Source organism: Lepidochelys kempii, chromosome 2 (assembly GCF_965140265.1).
Source record: "Lepidochelys kempii isolate rLepKem1 chromosome 2, rLepKem1.hap2, whole genome shotgun sequence".
Lineage (NCBI taxonomy): Eukaryota > Metazoa > Chordata > Testudines > Cheloniidae > Lepidochelys > Lepidochelys kempii.
Window position 1 is genome coordinate 223,633,840 of NC_133257.1, and position 25,027 is coordinate 223,658,866.

The 25,027-nt window shown below is 38.9% G+C and overlaps 1 protein-coding gene across 6 annotated transcripts in view; it reads left to right on the forward strand.

Annotated features, from left to right (window-relative positions):
• Positions 1-25,027, forward strand: part of CALCR (calcitonin receptor) — a 277,001-nt gene that overhangs the window by 143,404 nt on the left and 108,570 nt on the right. For 5 of the 6 annotated variants that reach the window (XM_073333939.1, XM_073333935.1, XM_073333934.1 and 2 more), the window contains 2 exons: positions 10,020-10,173; positions 15,070-15,180. In XM_073333939.1, coding sequence (XP_073190040.1) covers positions 10,020-10,173; positions 15,070-15,180 — 265 coding nt within the window. Of the gene's footprint in view, positions 1-10,003; positions 10,174-15,069; positions 15,181-25,027 lie in introns of all 6 variants that reach the window. The other variant, XM_073333938.1, reaches the window with a different exon arrangement.

Consider the following 25,027-nt stretch of genomic DNA (forward strand, 5'->3'; position numbering starts at 1 on the left):
TGTCTTTTGATTATTAAAATCCTTGACAAAGGGTCATTAAATCCACAACTTTTGCATAGCCATTACACCTCAGTGACTACACTATACATGGAAGGTCTGAACTGTTTCAAATTCTGAAAGGTTCATGTACCCTTGAAATATTTGTCATTTTAAAAACAAGGAAAACAAATTAATCATGGGTAAACCAGTGTGACAGAATCAAAAGCAGATTGTAATTGTATATAATTGTGTAAACTGATATTATGGAAAACTTAGGTAATGGTGACAAATTTCTGCAGTTCTGTTACTGAGACATTTGCCATTTTAATGAGCATACCCTTCATTTGGTACTCTATCACTACAGCCTTCACAATTTTTAATATAATTTATTTATATCTGGTGGCAGGCAAGCCCTGGCCCCCATCAGACTTTTGTGAGTCAACCACCTGAGCAACCTTCTCCCTAAAATTTCTAAAGCCCATGTCTGGGCATTGGGCCAGCAAGGTGCACAGTGACTGCAGAACATAGGCCCCTTCTGCCAATCACCCAGTCAACTGCTCTTCCAGGATCTAGGCCGGGTAGGGATTCATCCCTTTGATGGACTGGTGGGTTGTTGTTCAAGGCAAACTCACTTAGCATTTTGTGGGTTTCTGAGTCTGAGAATAAAATTGCTTCATCTGTTCATAGGGAATGGGGGGGAAGTCAGAAGCCAAAAAAACTTCCCCTAGCTGCCTAAAGATATTTTCAACAGTGTCTTTCTGGTCATCCGGCTATGTCCTATTCTTACTTCCTCTAGGCAGCTCCCCACAGCTGGCTGAGCAGGACCCTGGCTTTCTGTTGCTTCGGGGGGCAATACGTTTGAAATGCAGATTCTAGCCCCTCCTGGAAAGCCAAGAAGCTGCTCTGACCATCCCCCATAAACCAGGGCAGTCAGTGGGTCACCATAGGATATGTCAGCATCATTGGGATTGGATGGGCAGCCTGAGGGATCCAGACTTGACATGGTCCCAAGGGTTCCTGCCTAACCTCCACAAATCCTGTCCATGATAACACTTGCCAGGTAGGGGGCCATCTGGAGTTAGTTGAGTGGATTCTAGATCTTAATCCAGATGCGAGGGACAAACCCTTTTTTTCCCTGGCAAACATCAACCTCCCCCGCCCCCCGCCGCCGCCCTTGGGGAGGAAGGAGGTAACCCCAGGAATGGACACTGCTATAAGCAATAAAGCAATACTTTTAACTAAGCAGGACAGGTCCTCAATCCATATCAGGGGCAATGGCGAGAGGAGACCCCCTTTGGGAAGTTACACATATGCATTCCCCAGCAACAAGACAGTGTACCCAGTCCCCCACATCTAAATATATAGATTAATGCTTGTTGACCTGATTAAGAGTTCCAGTAGCCCCAGCCCAAAATGAAGTAAGACTCAATGCTTTGCTGTAGTCACTGAAGCTAGAATGTGCTGTGAACTCATTGAACAGTGAGTTCCATTTCATGTTTCCTGGACCATCTATCCCCATTGTTGATGAGTTAGTCCAGAGTTTTCAACTGAGTTCACCTTTTCTCTGGATCACACCCCTCTGCTGTGGCTCCAGGGTCCATCCAGCTGTTCTCTATTTTAGTCCAAAAATCAAACTGCCAATACAGTGGCAGCATCTTTTCCAATCCCAACCCCTGGGACTAGCTGATTGGCCTAGAGCCACCCATGTGACCATCAGCCAATCTCCTCTCTTGGTTTTGGAGTGACAACCTCCACCGTAATGAAATTCAAGACATGGGCAACCAGCCGCTTGTTTTTGTTTGAGAAAGACACTCGTCATCACCAGTGAAATTCCATTAGTCTGTTAGCCAATTTCCTGCAGCCATCCCACCCCCACAACAGAGGAGGCAGACCCTGCCGGATCTCTGGAAGGCAGTGTCCTCCACCACCTCTAGCCAATCAGAGCTTTCTTGAGTGGTCCTATGCCACCTCACACTTAAAATATATATAACTTTCTAAATTATTTTCTGTTGAGAGGGCTTTTCCATTTTTGCAGGTGCTGTATAGTTCTTAAAGTCCAAAGCAATTTTTACTATTCGTTAACTTTATTGAAAAAAGGTAAAAGAATCCACTCTTGATTTTGATCATTAATTTAAAATATAGAGGAATCTGTTGAGCACATATTGTACACAGAGTATAATTTTGCAGATTCCTGAGGAAAGTATAGGACCGAATTCCACCGGCCAACCTATTCAGAAGAAAATGGATCTCGCTGAGCTGCCTCATATTACATGTGGAAGCTTCTCATAATAAATGCAATAAGGGGTGAATCATCATTTTAAATCTCTTCACTATTTACTTTTTTCCCCTAAGAGCTATTTGGAAGGAGCAGGATCTGATTATCTGTGCTGTTGCCTTTGAAAAAATTACTTTAAAGTGAATATTCCACCTTGCAGCTACATATTGCCAGCCAGCTGTAAGCAACTGGGGCTCAAATGTACAAGTCGTACTTGTACAGGTATCCCCCTTGAAGGCAAATAAATATTTTATAGTTTAGACTTGGTGAGTGTGTTTCTGCAATTGCTTATTTTCAAACTGTGGTACAAACAAAATGGGTACAGTTTTCTATTAAACAAAAGCCTGCCTGCACCGAAAAAGGTAGATTCTCAAATTAAGGGATGCTCCAAGGTTTTAGCTCAGTCTCTGCTTTTAAAATTTAAAAAATAAAATAATGTCATTGTGAATTCAAGTTGATTGGTCTAAAGTTGATTGACTGAAGTTGATTGGTCTAAAGCAGTTCCTTGTGACAAAAGGCCAAATATAGTCTTCCTTCAAGCCCATGGCTTCCATTGGACTACTCATATAAGTAAGGATTCCCCATGTGAGCCAGGCTTGCAGGACTGCCTCACAAAAGTAGTATAATAAATATTAATGAAGAGAAAAGTTGTTTTTCACTAAAATTACAGTGGCTTCCCATTATGCTAGTGATGGTCTCTTCCTTATTTAAAGACCTGCCAATATTAGTGATGTAAGCATCATGGGATCGCAGTATAAAAACTAGCTTCTATCCTGCTTTAATGCTAGCTAAATATTAGAAGAATTTTAATGTTCAGTGTATGAATGTGAGGAACTAACATTAAATATTTCAAAGTTATTTTACTCATGTTAAACAAATATTAAAAGATGGGGGGAAATTATTATAATGTTCTATAACATTGAGAGTACCGTGCATTAATTGCCCTCCTAAAGCATGCTCAATGGATTCTATCACTATCCTGCCATTAATAGTCGTGAAGAGACATGGGACCAGATTCAAGGTTCTGGAGGGTCTGTGTAACCCTTGCTGAGATGTGCTGTGTTCCCACTCAAAGATTGGATGTACCGAAGGATAGGAATTTAGTGATCCGTATAGTGGTGACGGTATAGCAATTTAAAAAAGAATTGGAAGGATATTTTTCAGCCACCAGAACCAATAATAATATATTATTGACTTGGCCAGAATTCATAAGAGATTTTTCTGGGCTCAACATTAGAGGTTACCAATTTTACTATACTTAGTTTAGAAAAAAGACACCTGGAAGGAAAGAAAGTGATTCAATATATACCGTTTGATCCTAAATGTTACTTAGAGTCAATAATTTATACAGTACTTTTTATGTTTTTATCATTACTAATGATGGAGTAGTGCCTTTTTGGAAACTTGTTCATCACATGAAGCAGTTTCTGAAACAACTATATTTTATGTTTCTTTTATCTGGAGTCTCTGTTGTACAAATGAAGAAAATCTTGCATCGATAAGACAGACGGATTTACATGTGTTTAAGAATTCATAGTAGAGTGGGACAAATAATATATACAAATTGCTTTCATCTGGACTGTATTACAAATTCTAGGTATAAAGAGATCATCAGTATTCCCAGCACTCTACTCATAATAATAATTCATCTTCTTATAACTGTCATTTATTGAGTGGTGGCTTGGTGGTCGTATGTATGACGTCATTTACTTGGACTTTTAGGAGTGACATCATATGTACGGCTGCTAAACTGCTGCATGAGACATCACTAAAGCAGTTTCTTCAGAAGAAATAATACTGATCACTTATGCCATATGCCAAATGTCCTGATTATGAAGTTGTGAATTATTTATTTCTCTTTAATAAAGAATAATTTGTAATGCACAAGGTATTCTACTTTACTGAACATATTGACATTATTTGTACTTCCATCTGAAATAATTGATGGCTGGGAAATTTTTTCAATACATAATAATGTACTTACGGAAAATACAAACCCACATAGTATAGCAGATATTAATCGATAAAAGATTACTTAGTCTTGTTAAATATCTTTTATGACATAACAGATGTTAGAAAAAAAGCATCTTAAGGTTAATTCCAAAAATACCCAATTACAACCCTCCAAATCTAAATTTCCAAATTTAGATTTCTAACCAAATTCCTTGATAATTTCTCCAAGGAACTAATAACCTGATCCAATGTCCACTGACGTTAGTCGGAGTTGGATAGGAACCTGTGTGACCTGTATGTGGAGCCTATATGTGTATCTGAGCCTATAGCTGTGGAAGAGTGGACCATAGGATGTTATGAATAAAGTCATTTCCCCTACTTGTCCCAAGTGACTTTAAAGCTTCTTTGTATGCAAATAAGGATAAGAGATACATAACCCTTTTTTGCAGTCTATGATACTTATTTAAGTAACCTCATAAAGAAAAAATTGAGGATGCAACAATAATACGTCACCTCATTCTAGATGTACCACCATTGACTTCAGTGGTCTTTGGATCAAGCCATTTAATACCAGAGTGGTGGGTGCAGTATAAGGTCCTTGTAGAGGCCTGTGTCTGTCCCTCCCCGTCAAGCCTGGAGGGAGGCCACGCCTCCTTGCTTCCACATCTCTGGAAAAGCTGGCTTAAAGGGGAATTAGTAGCCTCTGAGGCCCTAGTCCTCTAGGCAGAGCCAGGCATCAGAGAGTCTAGGTCCCTGGCCCTCAGGCAGGGCAGAGCAGTGCATAGTCTTGGGGGCTCAGGCCCTCAGGCAGGCCCCCCAATAGTCTCTTGCCTGATGTCCTAATTCAGGCACACGGCAGACAAACACAGACCTCTTGGTCTAAGGAGGGAAGGCAGCCATCCTAGGGGTGGGGTAAAGGGACCCAGGCTCATCCTACTCCACAGGGTCCCATCCCAAGGCCCTTACAGTGGAGTGCTCTGCCACTGGGTCAATGGGGATCCCACTACAACATGCCAACCAGCACTCTGGCACTACAACCAGACTATTGTCTGGTGTTCCTGGACTACTTCCTATAACCCCCTCACTGGGTACCTTCACTTTGTGCATGTCCTCTGTCTCCTCAGGGTACACAGCTAGCAGCAGTCCTAGCAGCTCCTCAGTGCCCTCTTTAGCTGGCAGCTCTGGTAGCCCCTTTAAATGCTCTGTGATGTAGAGCACAAGCCCCAGCAGTGGTGGGAGGTGTCTGTTTCCTTCACTGGCTTCATCCAACTGAACTGGAGGGCCCACCTTTTGTACTTCCTGTTTCGCCCCTCTGCTTCTGAAGGGGCAGGCATAGCTAGCCTGGATTTACCCACCAGGGAGTGGGCTGGGTTCCTCCCTGTCAGGCCCAGAGGGAGCCATGCCCCTTGCTACACTCCTATATACAATAGAAATGACTAAAGCTCCTGTTATAAATATAAAGGGAAGGGTAACCACCTTTCTGTATACAGTGCTATAAAATCCCTCCTGGCCAGAGGCAAAATCCTTTCACCTGTAAAGGGTTAAAAAGCTAAGGTAACCCCACTGGCACCTGACCCAAAATGGCTAATGAGGGGACAAGATTCTTTCAAATCTGGAGGGTGGGGAACAAAGGGTTTGGTCTGTCTGTGTGATGCTTTTGCCAGGAACAGATCAGGAATGCAGCCTCACAACTCCTGTTAAGATAGTAAGTAATCTAGCTAGAAATGCATTAGATTTCCTTCTGTTTAATGGCTGGTAAAATAAGCTGTGCTGGAGGGAATGTATATTCCTGGTTTTGTGTCTTTTTGTAACTTAAGGTTTTGCCTAGAGGGATTCTCTATGTTTTGAATCTGATTACCCTGTAAGGTATTTACCAGCCTGATTTTACAGAGATGATTCTTTTACCTTTTCTTTAATTAAAATTCTTCTTTTAAGAACCTGATTGATTTTGCATCGTTCTTAAGATCCAAGGGTTTGGGTCTGTGTTCACCTGTACATATTGGTGAGGAGTCTTATCAAGCCCTCCCCAGGAAAGTGGGTGTAGGGCTTGGGGGGATATTTTGGGGGAAGACGTCCCCAATGGGCTCTTTCCCTATTCTCGTTTAAAAACGCTTGGTGGTGGCAGCATACGGTTCAAGGACAAGGCAAAGTTTGTACCTTGGGGAAGTTTTTAACCTAAGCTGGTAACAATAATCTTAGGGGGTCTTTCATGCAGGTCCCCACATCTGTACCCTAGAGTTCAGGTGGGGAAGGAAACTTGACAGCTCCAAAAATGTATTTTTCACATTTCGTCCTCAGACTTTTGTACCTGATTTTAAGAGACAGTGGGAGAGAGAAAAAAAATACTGTTCATACTTACAAAACATTGGTCAGATTTTCAAAAGTATGCATGCACAAATAAACTGTGCAAACCTACCTGATGTATGGACTAAAAAGATTGTGCACTAAAAAAACAAAACTGAGCTTATGTCAGTGACTACCTTTGAGAATCTGGGCCCATTGTATCAAAATGTTAATGTTCTGTTTTTTATCCAAATACAGAAAATATTTACTATATGCCATAAGGCAGTTTCTATTTATAAGACACTCCTAAGAAAGTCACCCCTGTGTTTTTAATTTCTCTGGATGAAATCAAGGGCCCATTGAAGTTGGTGAGAATTTTGCCATTGACTTTAATGGGGCCACGATTTCACCCTTTACATTTTCTAATGACTAGAGAATACAGTCCCATTTGTTACATTATAGCTTAATTTAAACAATAGATGATATAGATACAGATAAAATGCACTGTCCTAAATACAAAATTAACAAAGCAGGGTGTGAGATCTTACCCCATTTGTACACACACACACACACTGCTGCCACACCCACACCCACACAAGACCAACAATCACAGAGTGAGGTGTTCTCCTTTAACTATACACCCAATGAGAGTTTTGCCATTATCTTCTTTGGGAACAGGCCTAGTCCCTTTGTGTGTGGCAATTTTTAAAATTGCTCTTCAAGAATAAGATGTCTTCTCTCTCAGAAATATCCTACTGACAAAAAGACTATCATCCCCTTTAAAAATGGCTTTACAATAGTAAATCATCGTGTCCGCACTTACTACAAGATCCCTTTAGTACATTTCCTTTCTGCTGGCATTTCTTGCTTTTAATTTCAAGGTACACTATGTTTCTGTCCTATGTAGCCTCGGTGAATGCACAGTCCTCTTTTATTTATATATATAAAAAAGATCATCTTGAAAAGGTTAGAAAAGGATGGCAAGATTTTTTAATTACTTAACATGTTCTTACTGTTCTAACATATAGATTTATATTTTCCCCTTTTACCTCATATTTGAATTTTTCTCTAAGTTGTAAGGAAAACTCTAGTGGAACAAACATGTATAGTTCAGGATCACAAACTTTTCAATCTCTTCTGGCATTGCTAATCTTTGAATTCATTTTTATCATGTTTGGCCAAAAAGGGGGTCAGATCATCCCTTCTCCAGGGGAAACCTATTTAGGGGAAAGGAAGCTCTATGCACAGAAAAATCAGGTGGCTCTACCTCCAAAATCTGCAGATCTTTCCAAATCTCCATGCATGGCAGGGAAGCCACCAAAAGCAGAGACCATTCATATGGAGGCCCTGTCCCTCTATTCTTTCATCCCATCCCTCTGTAGCCTTCCTTGCTCACTGAATGTTTTGTTAATTCCTCCTTGAAATTAAGTTAAATCCGCAACATCCCCTTTTTCCAACACCAGGGTTGGGTGGGGCTGAAATTAATGGCTACATGGAGTAACATGTAGAAAATACAAGTAGAGGCTTGCTGTAGCAATTGGACATTTTAATAGTATCTCTCTGAAGCATTGAATTAAATGACGTTGCATTGCTGTAAAATTGGTGTAAGCGTCAAATTCTTTGGGGCATTCTGATCATGGCTCTCCCAAGTGCCTCTTGCACCTTGTCACATCAGCACATCATGGATCTCATTTGGAACCATCCTAATGACTGATGCTTGATATTTGGTTGTTGCTGATGTTGCTTTGGAAGGTCTTTTGTGGGTCCCACTCCCTTTTCACTGATCTGGGGTACATTTACATATTTGTTCTTGGTTCTAGGCTTTCTATACACTTTAATTCATTTTTATCCAAGTATCCAAACGGAACCATCCAGACATATCTCACTACTGAGTGAAGGGTGTAGTATAAGTACCTAAATTTAAAAGAATAGAGTAGAACCTATCAAGAATATATCTCCCTTCTTCCTGTTTCAAACAATTATCTGCATATAATGAAGTAAAATGTGTTCTTCATCCCACTTACACTCCAAATGATGGCTGTTTGTTAGTGAATTAAAATGTTGGTAGCAAATGAGATTGTAAATTCCATTAGATATGGGGGCATTATAGGGCTAAAATGAAATAACTTGAAACAGGAGAATTGTGATAGAATACAATCTTTGCTTTCTGTAATTCAAACGCACTGTCCATGTTATAGACCATATAAAAGTGATCTAGTACTGTTAAATGAAACAAACATTTGAATGCAATAGTTTGTGGTATCACTTGAGCAATAAGGAACAAGTATTATTTTGGAGCAATAGGATGGTATTAAAATACCATTGAAAATTGTCATGTTTTCTATTTGTACAACTATAAATGCCTGTTTAAATCATCAAATGCTACTATAAACCCCGCAGGCTTGCAGTGAGTGACCTATAAATGGAGTAGATATCATCTAAAACATACTCCTGGGATCTTTTGTGGGAAAGCCAAAGATACATTTTGGTTTTGAGAAACACAATGCAGCCAAAAAGGAATCTTGTATTAAAGCCAACAGATTTGCATGCCTAGTCTCTAAGGAAAACTAGGCTTGGAATAGTAAAGGTTGGGTCCTACATTTTCAAACTTGGGTGCCTGAAGTTACACTCCAAAAAAAATGTATGCACCGAAATAAATGTGGCCTGATTTTTAAAGGTGAAAAGCACCCACAAATCCCTATGGGCCAGATTGTGATGGCTGTTGTGGAGAGGTAGGGAGTCGAACAAGAAAGGGACCATAAGAACTGCTCATTCCATTCTCCTCCCATCGGGAGCACATTACAAAACAGGGGTGGAGTAGGGTGGAGAGGAACAAAAGCCCCACGCTCTCTCACTTTAGACTGGCCCACAGAGTTGGTCTGGTGCAATAGAGGGATCAATCAGATCTTAATGGGTGGAACAAGATGTGCACTCCCATGAGCACTGACCCAGCACAGAAGAGATTTTCCCTGGCTGAGACAGTCTTTCCCTCATTCTAGTAGAGTAGTGTGAGTATGCCCTGTCCTCACACAGGGCTGTGGAATAAATGCCACAATATAGCCCATTGTAATCAAAGGGGGCTACATATTCTATCACTCAGAATATGAAACATTCCGTTGATTTATAAGATATGGCAATAAGATACACAATGCTGGATACAGTGGAAAAACCTACTTTGACTAGAAAGGATAGCTGGGAGCAGCTGCTTGTGGGAGGGCAGATTTTAAAAAGTACCTGTAGGCCAATAATACAAATGAAAAGTTTCTCAGCCTTTTCAAGGTCTCTAATGATTCTTTATGTTACCTAGTGTAAGGGAAAGAATGTGGTTAAAATGCTGAGTTTCTAGTGGAGAAAAACTACTATCTTTACAATTTGCTTTGCCAAAGATAAAAGTTCCATAAAAATTACTAAGCATATGTGCAGATAAAAGGCCTTTGAAGTAAGGATAACAGAGATTTCTGAACCTCATGTTTTTGATTTTCTCCTCCTGGTTTTACTCACTTTCATTAACAGATTTTCCTTTCTGCAGAGAATGGCTCCAAGTCTTACTTCTACTGTCAATTATACTGATCCTACATTAGAGCCTGTAGTAACTGAACATTCACCAGTACGACAGAAGATAATAGATTCACAGTTCAAATGCTATGAGAGAATGAACAGAGATCCACCATATAGAAAAAAAGGTAAAAACAAAAGAGGGGGAGGGGAGAAAAGCCTGTAATTACATATTTTCTGTATAACTGTAAAGGAACATTTCCTTCTGTGTACTAATATTATTATACATAGTCTTACTGTCTGCATTTGCAAAATATACCAATTTATCACCTATTGTATCAGTTTTAGGGAGAATAGCCCTACAAATGATCATAGAGAATGAGCTATCCTCTCACCCTTAGAGATCATTCCTCCCTGACACCGTTGAGGCACACTGCATTGGCAATGCGGTGAAGCTTGAATTATTGCTGTTCATGCTTTGGGAACATCAGTCTTTACGGCTGTCAGTCCAGCACCTTTCACAAGTATCAAACCCACACAAATACTTTAAAGAGAGAAAATGTGACTAGCAATCTCTTCACTATAGATGTCATTCTATTTGCTTCAACTAGCCATTTCATTTTTTCATAATTTATTTATTGACTGACACCTTTCTGGTTTCTAAATTAACGTAGATGTTCTAAATGTACTGTGTTCTAGGTTAAATGTAACCATCCAGTCATAGGCATTATTGTGAACAGCTCAAAGAAACCTCTGCTGAAGCAAGAGTGGCTGGGCGAGCCGTAGGCTGCCAATTTTCAGTGGCACCAAATCATGGTCAAAGCGGGGAGTCGTGGTTTTTTTAAATTTGGTTCAATTTGTGTGTGTGTGTGTGCTTTTTGAAGGAAGGGTGGGCACATTTTCCATCCTGGGCGACAGTACACCTAAGGCTGGTTCTGTGGAGTAGTGGTCAAAAAAGCAAACAAAATATTGGGATGTATAAAGCAATGGAATGGAAAATAATGTGGGACGTATAATGCTGTCATGTTATAAATCCAGAAGCACCCTCACTAGGAATACTGTGTTCAGTTCTGGTCTTATCTCGAAAAGGATGCCGTGGAAATAAAAATAAGCCAGAGAAGGCTGACAAAATGATTACAGGCATTGAGATTTTATGTGAGGAAAGAAATAAACCTATTGGGACTGTTTAGTATAGAGAGGAGACAACTAAAAGAGGGCATGATAAGAGATGCAAAATAATGGATGGTACAGAGAGGGTAAATCAGATAGGTTTTTCTCATAATACAAGAACAAAGAATTTTGTTGAAATTGAAAGCTGACAAATTTATGACATCTATATTGGATTAAATAAGGTATTTTTTTACACAATGGATATGTAAACTAAAGGACTTAGTACCACAAAATATTATTGTGCCCACAGGATATTACTGAGCTCTGTGAGATTTGACATTTAGATGTTCAAGGTCTGATATAAAGTGTATTGAAGTCAGTGGAAAGGCTCTCATTGACTGCAATGGGCATAGGATTTAGGTCCATAATGAGAACTTCCATAGTTATAAGACAGGATAAACCAGTCATTAAGGGATATAAGCCCTTATGTGTCAGGGCAAAAGCAAAACTCTAATTGCTGGGCTTTAGGGGGAAAAAATCCATTATGGGCAGCTTATTCTATTAGACCCCAGTTCTGCAAACCTGTGTAGATTCACTTGTATAAAAAGTTCCATTGGCTTCAGTGGGATTTGTTGTGTGAGTAAAGTTACACAAGTGCTTAAGGATTTGCAGGATCAGGGACTAATTTCCACTGCAGGACTTCTTGCAATTTCCTCTGCTGCTGCTCTTCCGCAGACAGGAGATGGATGCTGGTCTAGTGCAGTGTGGCAACTCCTATGTGCCGCTGACTGACAGCTAGACTGAAGTTGTCATTTGATTCAGCTGGGTTTGATACAAGATACGGGTTTTTTTATTTCTTATGATGATGAGAATAACTGAGATGATTTCAACATGTATGAAATGATTTTTTTCCAGTTTGGTTCTATGAAGAAAAATCTATACGAAAAAAGACCTTTACCCCTCACTCCAATCCTTTAGACCTCAAAAAAAGGCCTGGAGCAGCATAAAGAGGCTCTAAATACCCTGTCAGCAGATTGCCCTGGTTCAGGAATTGCAGAAGTCAGCTATAATGCTGTCTTCTGAGGAGAGGATCCCTTGGTTTAGTGGATGTATCAGGAGCAGGGCTTCAGCATGCAAAGCTGCAGCAATTCCATGCACCCTACAGCCCATAGGGCAACCCAGAGAGACTGCCATAACTTAGACCCCAAGGCTTTATACTTCAGGAGCCTCTCCAGCCTTTGAAGGAGCCCAGGACTGGGAGGGCACACAAGTGGCTTAAAGCCGCCATAGTCTGCCTTTAAGTTGCAGCACAGAATCTCAATCTAAGTGATTTCAAGAGAAGCATTTCCCCCACCCCTCCTTCATTTTCAAAATTGTATTATTCCTGGGCCAGTTATAATTCATTATTCTCTTCTGATTGTCACTTTTCTATTTTATCACTTAGATGTGCATATCTGATATGTCCAGTGAAAAAAAATTGTCTTGTTGTTTTCCTTGAAGGAAAGGCTGCATAGTGTATTGAAAAACATCAGTGGTTTTTTTTTTTTTCATTTCAAGGCATGACAAATGTTTTAAAAATTAAAATCAAAGCCTCCTATACAGCCCAGACCGCAGTGCCTTTCAGAAATGTGTTTGAATTGCACTGTGCTTTTGCTATTTTTCTCTGCTTTTGATTTTACCAACTAATTCCTCAAGCTCATGCAAATATATTTCAAACCCTTGGAGAAGGGCAGTCAAGTGCTTTACAGAAAGAAACATAACTAACTGAGGGTATGTACTTCTATCCCACACTGAGGTAACATCATGGTTTGTTAATAACCTGAACAAGTAGTTCATTATCAACACAGATGTGCTGGAGAAAAATAAAAATACATGGATTCTTAGATAATAAGAAAACAAGTGATCCTAAAAAGAAAAATTGCACGGTAAATTTCAGCTGAAACATTAAATTTGAAAGCGTCCATTTTTAGACAACAGATCTACTGACTTAAAATATCTACTATGGGTATAGTTTCTTCAGTAGGTCAGTCATCTATTAAAATCTTTTTCCATCTGTTATAAATGCTGTCACTTTCTTTAAGAAGATTTGCTTCCATTGGGAGAGAGATACAAATGCACAATCACAATTAGACGCCCAAATCCCGTTAATTTCTAGTGTGGGTTAGGAGCCTAACTGCCATTTGTGCCTTTCAAAATCTCCCCCACCAACCATCAAAGGATTTTGAAAATTCATGTTACCCCCGATCACCACAGTCAATGACTCCATGTCCATTGACTTCAGTAGGTGTTGCAGGGGGCCATGGCAGTGAATGTTCTTTCTCCTGCGTAATCTGATTTTAAAATTAAAAATACTTCCAAAGCTTAGATTTTTAATTGCATTTGTTTCTAAACCTGCAGCTAGTGGCAGATTTATGTCACAGCATTCAAAACTGTGGTGTCATTTGTTACGCTATCAATCTGTGAACTCAGTGTAACAGGCTGTAAACTAGTTCTGATTTAACAATTAGAAGAGGGAAGTCAGGACTCAGTTGTGCCCAGACCAGAGTGGGTAGATAAGTATGGTGGGGAAAAGGGCTAAGGAATCTTCCCCACGCACTTCTGCTCCATTTCAGGGGCTGGGCATAACCCCATTAGGGAGCTTAGGCAGTGCTACCTCCTTATGCGCTAACAAGTGGTACTTGCCCAAGACAGGATTATAGCTCGGCTCTCCCAGGACTGCATCAAGCAGTGGGGCTAGCCTGATATGGGGAGGAATGTGTAATACAGCAGAGGAAGGGTGGCAGAGCTGTAATCTGCATCCCCCAGGATCATTTGGGAGGAGATCTGAATAAGGCACCGCTCCTGCACTGCACACAAGGGCAGGGGTTTGCCTATATGCATCATATTGCAGGACCTGGGTCTGTGTCTGCAACCTCTGCATCATGGGTAGGGCATCTGTTTTTTCTGAGTTTATTAATTTCTTAGGAGGGGGTGTGTTTTTAGCAATTTTTGAATTGTATGTAGATGTCCAAAAATTGGAGGGAGGGGGATGTTCAGGACTTTCTCTTTGCATATATTGTCATGAATAATCTCTTTAATGTTCCTTAGTGTGCTTTAAAGTACTATTGTTTCAAACAGCACTACAGTAAAGTGCACTAGGAAATCTTTAGTGGACACCTGCAGGGTCTACACAGACCAGTTCATGCACCCCACATTAATGTGGTTTAGAAGTCACACCCTGGTAGTCCACATTACAGCAATAATGCAAACAGATGGACATCGTACCAAAAGGACTGAAGGTAAAAATGCAAACACATTACAGCTCTATGTAGACAAGCCCTTAGATACCATTTCTGGTGTTTTTTCAGTGTTTATTGGCTAAGTACCAATTTTATTTTCTGTTTGCTTGTTTGTATTGGAGCTTTTGTTGATGTCTGTTGGTTAAAACCTAAGATCAGAAGCCCTAATCATGGGCTCTGACATAAAAGCCACAGTTTTTCCATTAGTGTTTAATATAGAAACCTACATATTCAAAAGTGGCCTTTAACTGGGCATGCCTCTAAATTTTTAAAATTCCAGCTTTATACAATCAGGGCCTGATTTTCAAAGGTGTTGAAAAACTGAAGGTACATGTACTACGCATGTGACTAAATCCCCAAATCAGTTAAGCACTTTAGCGTGTGCTTAAATGCTTTGCTGAATATGAATGGATTGCTGAACTGGGACTTTTGGTTTTGCGGGATAAGGCCTTATATTGGAAGTTCTTTTCAATTGGCGAAAAAGCATCACTTTTCAACAAGAAGGACACCACCAGCAATGGCAGTCAGACATTAAGACTTACATTTGAATGCAATTCAATGTGTAGCAATAATTTTATTTTGCTGCATGAAGAACTCTGTACTGTGCAACAAGTGGACAGTGGAGGAATAGAACAGAGTGGGTTAAGTGTGATCAGTTTTTTAAAATGAATTATCACATTCTTCCTAAATGACTAGGTCTGTTCTGCAACCGAACTTGGGATGGATGGTTGTGCTGGGATGACACACCTGCTGGAAGAGTCACTGCTCAGAATTGTCCAGATTATTTTCCAGACTTTGATCCAACTGGTAGAGTATTTCCTTTCATCTTTTATCTTTAGTAAGAAAGTCTTTGGAGTCTTCATGTTGTTGAAAATTCACATGTTTCTAATGGTTTTTACAGCATTGTGAAATCTCAGAGACTCTTAAATGAAAATGTACCCAGTTCTGTAATCATCTCGGGGTGTTTTCTTACTCTTAAGTTATAGCATACATTCATTTCACTTATAGAACATGTTCATTTGACATCTCTGAAATCAATTATATGAAAGTTTTGCTGGATAATTTTAATATTTGCCTGCAGTTATAGTTATCCCATTTTAGATACTCTGAGCTGAGCAGCAGATGTTAAGTCTAGTGCTGTTGTCTTCATAAAATAAATATTTCTGGGTATTCCTTTCTACAGTTTCTACTGGCAAAGACAGTTTTACAAAGCCTGTGGAAGAACAGAATCAGAATCAACTTTTATTATACTACAGAGTCCTAGTGCAGATTGTTTGTTGAATTATTCATAGAAATAACTTGTAGCCAAAGAGATTGAGAGAATGTGTGGTTCCAAAACATTTTTGAGAGGTTTCAGTAGAAAATAGAAACATTGATAAATATATAAGTGTGGGGAGATATCTGATCTAAGCAATGAATGTGTAACTAGGAATTTAGATAAGGGTTCAACTCCACTAATTTGGCATTATTTGAAGGAAGACACAATTTTGTTCTAAATTCTAATGATATTTAACCAGGAGAATTACTTTATGCCTCGTAATGCTATGGAACTTTGGATAACCCTCCGGCAAAGTGTGCCATTCACGGATTAAAAAATAATGTGAACAAACATTTTATTAGCTGTATAATTCTAAATATTAACAGTCATATATAATGAGGCTTCAGCAATATTTACTCTAGTAAGTATCATTTGAATGTAAATGAATAGACTAATACATACTAAAAAATTAATGCCTTAAATCCCCAGTGCTACTGCCTGGAGCCAGAATTAGTTCTTTATTACATGCAGTGAATTTATTGCACATTTAGAAACATAAGAAATGCCACCCTGGGTCAGACTCAAGGTCCACTGATTATTATTTATTTGTTTATTTGTATTATCATGCTGCATTGGATCCCCAGTCAGGGACCAAGGCCCAACCTTGTTAGGTGCTGTACAAACACACACAAAAAGACAGTCCCTGACCCAGAGAGTTTACAATCCAAGTCCACGCTGCTGTCTCTGACAGTTGCCAGCATCAGATGTTTTGGAGGAAGGTGTAAGAACCCTGTGCAGGTAGAGCTGAGATAATCTGCCCCCCACCATCCACATTAGGTCTCATCTTGGTCTCTACTCGTTAAAGGTTGGGTTAATCCTGAAGTTCAAGGTTTAATAACCCTTTCAAAATTATTGCAATTAATTATGATAACTCTGGATATTCTTGATATCCATATAACTATCAAACCCCTTTTTGAGTCTTGTTCAGATTTAAGTTTCAATGACTTCTTGGGGTAGTGAGTTCCACAGTTTAACCACACATTGTGTGGAAAAATATTTCCTTTTATTGGTTTTGAATTTCCCACCTTTTAATTTCAGTGAATGTCCCCTTTTTATCAAACAGTCAACAGAAGTTCCCAATCTAGCTTCTCTAGGCAATTCATCATTTATATTCTTTTTACCCTGTCCCCTCTTATTCATCTCCTTTCTAAGGTAAACACGCTAATTTTTTCAATCTCATTTTTAGGGACTGGGATGAAATCCAATATTTTCCTCTTGAAAAAAATCAGCATTTTGGCACAGTTGCCTTGAGAAGAATTTATTCAGAGATTCCAGTCAGGATGGGTGAATGCCTTCTGCCTAATTTTGAACCCCGTTGCACCTCATTGTTTAACCAGTCAGTATACTTAAGCTCATTTCCAGCTGTGCTCCAACTGACTGATTTGGAACTCCATCAGACACAGAATTCCAGAGCTTAAAAGCATAGTTGCAAAATATAAACTTATCTCACATGGTTCGTCGCTATTTACACAACACCCTTCTCCTGTAATTTTAATTATAAATTTAATCTTGTGGGAGGTCTATGTTTTTTGTTGAAGGTGCTTGTCAGAAAGAACAGTTGTCACTTGTTCTTCATTTACATTTTGATATTGCCCCTGTACATAACATTTTAATTTTGAAGTGTAGCTGCTACAGTAATATTTCTATTGTAATCATCTTCAGTAAAAAAAATTCTTCTCCCTTCCCCCTCCCCCGCACCCTCCGATTATTATATGGTCAGCAGCTGCAATTTCAATTCGTTTTCCTTTTTGTAATTATCACATTTTCTTAAAAGAAGAACTGTCATGCATCATGAATCCCTTTGATCAAGAAGATTCATTTTTGTGCCACAACCATTAGATTTTCTTTTGACACTTTCCACCCCCAAATACATGCTCCATTTACTAAGAGTCTGCTGTTACCATTGCTTCCATGGTTTTTATGGGAAACCAACAAAAAACAATCCTGTTTCATCTCTATTCCATATGCTCTTGGACTGATAGCAAAAACAGATCTTGGACAGTTTAGAATTCACAAAAGTCTCCCCATAGACATCAACAGCCTCATCACACTGTATTTGGATGATTATAGAGTAATACTTTTTCCAGCTCTCAAGCCATCTGTTGCTAGTTTGAAAATCATGCTTTCCCACCTGGTTTGCTGTCTCCAATGTCTTGTTTTGTACTTATGGTCCCTGTTACAACAACATTATTCTATCTAATAGTTTAAACCACTCATATAGACATAGCTACATTCAGTCACAATGAGCAGTACTTTACTCCACGATTTGTCCCTTTGATTTCAGTGGAGCACCTGGCACAATAAGGTACTAATCAACATGAATAAAAGTGGCAGAATTCGGCCAACACTGTTTCAGTGCTATGAAGAAGGATGTTGATAAATTGCAGAGGGCTCAAAGAAAAGCTATGAGAATGATTAAAGGATTAGAAGACCCCCTGTACAGTCATAGACTCAAAGAGCTCAATCTATATAGCTTAACAAAGAGACTGTTAAGGGATGACTTGATTACAAGCTATAAGTATCTACATGGGAACAATATTTAATAATGGACTCTTCAGTCTAGCTGAGAAAGGTATAACACAATCCAATGGCTGGAAGCTGAAGCTTGACAAATTGAGACTGGCAATAAGGCATACATTTTTAAAGGTGAGAGTAATTCACCATTGGAAAAATTTACCAACGGTTATGGTGGATTCATCACAGATAATTTTTAAATGAAGGTGGGATGTTTTTCTAAAAGATATGCTCTCTGAATTATTTTGGGGAGTTCTATGGTCTGTGTTATACAGGAGGTCACACTAGATGATGACAGTGGTCCCTTCGGACCTAAGTATCTCTGAATTATATTAATTTTAGTGTCTGTTGTTAGCATAGTGAACAGCTTCTAATTAGTGGGATCTGTTTACAACTACAAGGGGGGAAATCCCTGTTTTGCAATTTTCCTGCTAATCTTACTGCTGTAATGTTCATGGATGACACTTATTGTCTTTCATATTCCACACTTTTCATTTAGCATTTTTCTCTGCTCCTTTGTTAGCTCGTTAGTCTGCATCTTTGTCAATTGCCACTTTTTCCCTGACACAGTGACCAGTTCATCTTCTTTGTTCATCTTCTTTCGGCTCAGCTGGAGTAACTTTCCTCCTATCAGGCACCATAGAATAATTTACAGGTGCTGCACAAGCCAGCATGTGGTCAGAAGTTTGTTTCACAGGTGGCTGCTCTTGACATGAGGAATTAAAAACATATGAGGGAGACAGTAAGTCTTGTGGTGACTAGAATCTTGCAGCTGCTAAGGGAGGGAACTGGAGGGGACAAAAGCACAGGTTGAACTTTACTGATAAATTGTGTTCAGGTTTGAATTGCAAGTAATTACTGATCAATACAACGCACTAGATTTTCAGATTTTTGTTGAGGAAAAAAGAAGTCTTCCTAGTGAATAACAGTTTTACTGGGAAAAAACAGCAACATAGTCAAATTTTCCTTTCTTTAAGGCTCCAATCCTGCAAACCACTTAAGCATGTGCTTCCCTTTAAGCACATGTGGAATCCCATTGACTTCAAAAAGCATGGTCTTTAGTGCTTTGCTGGATTGGGGCTTCAGGGAGGTTTGCAATGTATCATATAATAAATCACTGACAACTAAGTTACCTCAAGTTCCTTAATTTTCTTCTTGCCTAACATCCATGTGCAGCTTTGAATACTAGGACAAACAATCCAAGAATAAAATATGCTGTGCAGCTTTCTTTTTGGACTTTGCTACTTTCTGCATTCATAATTTGAAAAATGAAATAGGATCTGGTGATCATACATAGTCTGACCATAAGCATTTGGTCATCCGCTTCTTTGTACATTATATACACGAGCTACTCAAATCCAACCTCACAGTGACACTTAACTAGACTTAGCAGGATTCGATTTTTATCGGTAAATGTCGATAAATGTCAGTTTCACCATACACACACAAAATGACAAAAAATATTTCCATCAATATTAACAGAAATGTACAGATTGGTAAAGTAAGAAAAATGCTGTTTGAGAACTTCTTAGAGTTTGATTTAAGGATAAAATTTTGACGTGATTTTGACAGTTTGTGATTTAACATTTATAAAGCTTTAGTTTTTTGAATCTCACCATCTGCTGTCATTAGATTATTATTGTCTGACTTCCCGTAATTTCCTGCAACTGTGAAAATTTAAATCAAGAACAATACAAAAAATGCTTAAACCCATAATTTTGCACAAGTGTGGAAAATGTAAATAGATAAAAATTAAAAAATGCTTAAAAATTAACACTGATATTTTCTGTTGAAACTATAAAAAAAACCAACAATGAATTGTGCCAAGCCTACACTTGATGTTGACAGCTAAGGGAAACAGTGTAAAAAACAAATAAGATGAGACGGTACTCTGGAGAGAATGGCCTAGGAACGCACAAAGAGAGCACCAATGTACCCCGGCATTCAGTTGATTATTTTTCTGCCACAGTCTCAGCTCGTGTAAATTGATATAGTTCCATTTGTTTCAGTAAAGCTATGCCAGTTTACAGCAGCTGAGAATGTGCTTCATAGATTTTAAATCCAGAAGGGATCATTATGATCATTTAGTCTGACCAATCTCCTACAGTTTTCTGTATCTCCTTCCCCATGACACTACTCATTTCCTTTGCTCTTTACTGGACATATTTTTTTAAAAAAATATCCAAGCCTCTATAAACTCTTTCAATTCTGCCCTGCTCAGTACAAAATTACTTCTTCTTATTGCAATCTCTTTCTCACATGGAACATTTTGTGCAAAATGATAATCCTTGAATACTGCACGCAGTTCTGGTTGCCCCCATCTCAAAAAAGATATATTAGAATTGGGAAAAGTGCAGACAAGGGCAAAAAATTGATTAGGTAGATGGAATAGCTTCCATACAAGGAGAGAATAAAAAGACTGGGACTGTTTAGTTTAAAGAAAAGAGACGACTAAGGGGGAATATGAGAGAGGGCTATAAAAGCAGAAAGGGAATAAGGACATGTTATTTACCCCTTTACGTAACGCAAGAACCAGGGTCCACATAATGAAATTAATAGGCAGCAGGTTTAAAACAAACATAAGGAAGTACTTCTTCACACAATGCACAGTCAACCTGTGGGACTTGTTGCCATGGGATGTTGTGAAGGCCAAGTATAACGGGGTCCAAAAAAAGAATTAGATGAGTTCACGGAGATTAGTTCCATTAATGGCTATTAGCCAAGATAGCCAAGGGTGCAACCCCATGGTCTGCATGTCCCTAAACCTCTGTCTGCCAGAACTGGGATTGGATGACAAGAGATGGATCACTGGATAATTTCCCTGTTTTCTTCATTCCCTCTGAAGCATCTGGCGCTGGCCACTGTTGGAAGACAACATACTAGATTAGGTAGACCATTGGTAGGACTCAGTATGGCCATTCTTATGTTCTTACAAAGCAGTCTGTCAGGAAAACATCCTGAGACAAATTGATCATTGTTTCAACTCCACTAACTACAATAGCTGCATTGGCTCATCCCCTATATCTTGGAGTAGTGCTTCTAAAGTGCTGTGGTTTTGGTTGATATTTTTAGGTGCAAATTTTTTATGCATTGGGTCAGATTAGTCCTTTGTGTAATCCTTTTCGAATCAGTGGAGTCAAAACAGGAATGAATGTGGTCTATTATGTAGATTTTTACTATTGGTAACAGAAGTGCTAATAAGGTAAAAGACCAAATATATCACTAGCATAATTGACTGATGTTAATGGCTTACACCAGGGAGGAATTTGGCCCAATTTTATCACATAAGTAATACAGGAAACTGCCCGTGCAAAGTACATTATGACATCTATCATTTATAACATGTTGCAAAATTAGTTTTGTGTATTTGAAAAAGTCTTTTTTCTTGACAAGCAGAATATTTTCTCCCTACCCATCTGTAGCAAGACTGCTTCTTTATCCTTTATTAGCTTGTCTGAATTGTACAGAATAGTACACGAGTTGTGTGTATATAAAATTCATCAACTTAATTTGGCTTGGATATCTGCAGGCTGTTTCCCTATTAAAAAATAAAGTTAAAAAATAATATGTTAAAAAAACAAAACCTGCCCTAGCGCTTAGGAAGTCTGTCTGGTTGAAGCAGGCAAGCATCTCCCAGAACCAAGTGTGTGCTTGCTTATCTTTACAAGCCTGTTTGGACACAAGGTACCATTTGATCATGCATTTTGTTGGTTTTGTTTCTGTCTTTGATTTCGTTTAATAAATCAGTCATTTTTCACTATCAAGATGAGCTCTTGGAGTAAAGTTTAAAAGAGTGCAGCAAAATATCACATTTACCCCTAACTTATTAGGGCACTGCATCCTCTTATATCAGGCCTCTATTTGGCTTAATGAGTAAAGTTTAAATGCCATATCTATGTTACCGTAGTCCAAATATGGAAGTACAGCCTCAGTTTATATACATTTTGAGGTGACATCATTCTGTTCAGGGTTAAATTTAAAAAAAAAAAATCTATTGTTCCAGTTTAAATCTCTGTCCACTCACCCTCAAGTCCTTCAGGGTCTTTTCTTTTCCTCCTCTCTCTCCTGTGCACTTCTGTTCCTCTTTTCATCCTGATGGACAGTTATAGTTTTGAATTAATTATTTATTTCCCCAAGGTACATAATATGCTTATATTATATATATTTTGGCTTAGCTTCTCGTGGACTTTTCTGATTTTTTTTTATTATGATGACAACATTGGAGTTGAAGCTTTATATGGGCTTCTGTGTGATATAAACATTTATCTGTTAGTTGAAATATTTTTTCTATAAATAATTTATTGGTGGACGTACATAAATCAGATGCTCTGTAGGGATATCAGCTATTCATCATCTGTGGGGTGTGTAGAGTCAGTGAGGCAAAGCATGCATCACTTCTTTCCAGAGAATGGCAAGAACAATCCAACTACTAGCATTTGCTGACATAAAAGAAAATGTTTAGTAGCAACAATCAAAAAATTTAAAAGCTCACAGAAGTCTGTTATCAGTGGAGTTGATCTAATAGTGAAAAAGCTGATCATTGAATAAAACTATCAAGTTTGTTTCACAGGGACTCATGGGGCAATATATTTGTGACATGAAAATGACTTCTGGCTTACTCTTGAAAATGGTTATGAATCCTAAAAGCTTCATTAATTTTAGCATGAATAATTTTTCATACAAAACTATGTATCTGATTGTTTATTGCTCCTTGTTAACTTGTTTAAAATATTTCAGTGCTCCAGTCCCAGAATATGAATGATGAATAGTCCAAATGAACAGTTCACAATCAAAACGTCATATTTGCAATAATTCATATCATTTGAATGCTCCAAAGACCGCCACTTTTGTTTCCCCCTGTTGATACACAGATATAAATCTTGTCCTTCCATCACACATTATTTTATTATTTTCAAAGCCCTCTGTTACTAGTACTTGTGTTGATTCAAAAAAGAAAAGACTAAGTATCCTGACCTCATAGCCCAACGCCTACTCTAGGACCGCTCTAGTCACATTGCCTTAAAAACAGCCAGCAGAACAGCTCAAAGCAAAGCCTGGGTTAAATGGCCACTACTTCATTTAAATCCAGAATAGTAGGTTTAAAACAGAAATCAAATATTTTTACTGTGAGAGTCAGTATAGTGGGCATTGGGAAAGAGCACGATGCCCCAGGATGAGGCACCTGATTTATCATATAGGGGTGGGAGGCAACTCATATAAAACTGCTTCAAATGCTAATCTTCCCTAACATGATTGCTCTCTATAAATATATCAGAGGGATAAATACTGGAGAGGGAGAGGAATTATTTAAGCTCAGTACCAATGTGGACACAAGAACAAATGTATATAAACTGGCCATCGGGAAGTTTAGACTTGAAATTAGACGAAGGTTTCTAACCATGAAGTGAAGTTCTGGAATAGCCTTCCAGGGAAAGCAGTGGGGGCAAAAGACCTATCTGGCTTCACGATTAAACTCAATACGTTTATGGAGGAGACGGTATGATGGGATAACATGATTTTGGCAATTAACTGATCTTCAACTATTCATGTCAAATAGGCCCAATGGCCTGTGATGGGATGTTAGATGGGGTGAGTTCTGAGTTACTACAGAGAATTCTTTCCTGGGTATCTGGCTGGTGAATCTTGCCCACGTGCTAAGGGTTCAGCTGATTGCCATATTTGGGGTCGGGAAGGAATTTTCCTCCAGGGCAGATTGGAAGAGGCCCTGGGGGTTTTTCGCCTTCCTCTGTAGCATGGGGCATGGGTCATTTGCTGGAGGATTCTCTGCACCTTGAAGTCTTTAAACCATGATTTGAGGACTTCAATAACTCAGACATAGGTGAGAGGTTTATTGCAGGCGTGGGTGGGTGGAGATTCTGTGGCCTTCATTGTGCAAGAGGTCAGACTAGATGATCATAATGGGCCCTTCTGACCTGAATATCTACGAGTCTATGATCCGACTACCACATCTCAGGTTTGTCACAGGCAGATGAGCTCCAAACCCGCTAGCCTGTCACTAATTATTTATAAACCGCCAACATCAGAGAGTGTTGCTACAGAAAATTGCCCCTTGACTGATGATCTTTGCTCACTGCCTGGGAGTCAAACTTACTAAATGACTTATCGGAAAAAGAGACACACTGATCAACACACTAACATCACACACTGCACTTTCTGATGAGGGAGAGTGAATGAGAGAAATCAGAGGGCAGTAAGGGGATAGAGGAAAAAGCCACCAAACCAGGATCAACGATGTTTTTTCTGGGCTAAATGGAAAGTACTAGACAGAAGATTACCCTCTGAACCTCAGAGCACAACTCAGACATCAGAATACAGAGATGGATGTTAGGAATGTTATGATCCATAGCATATCAGCAAAGCTTTATACAGTGTGCAGTACCATAGAATAGTAGGTAAAACTCTGTACATTGTGTTCTGTAGTATAGTAACTGTTAATCTCTATTTATGACTGAAACTCATTCCAGCTTTAGATAATATCTGGCAATGAGTACAATGGGAAAGATGCTATGAATGCAGTCTAAGATTATCTAAGTTAAATTGATGGAAGGCTGAGATAATGTGTACTTTTCCTCTCTGTATTGCCTGTGCACGTACTGATTTTATACAGTAGGCCCCCAGAGCTGTTGATCTGAAACTCGCAGCTATTTCAAGAGTGTTCTTTTTTGAAGCATGTAAAATGTACTATTTCCAAGTCTTCCAACTATTTCTAAATCATGCATGTGTCTGGTCATAGAAGGATAACACGCTCTATATAAATCTTTGTTTTGTCGGTGCATTCACTTGCTTTTTTCATTAGTATGT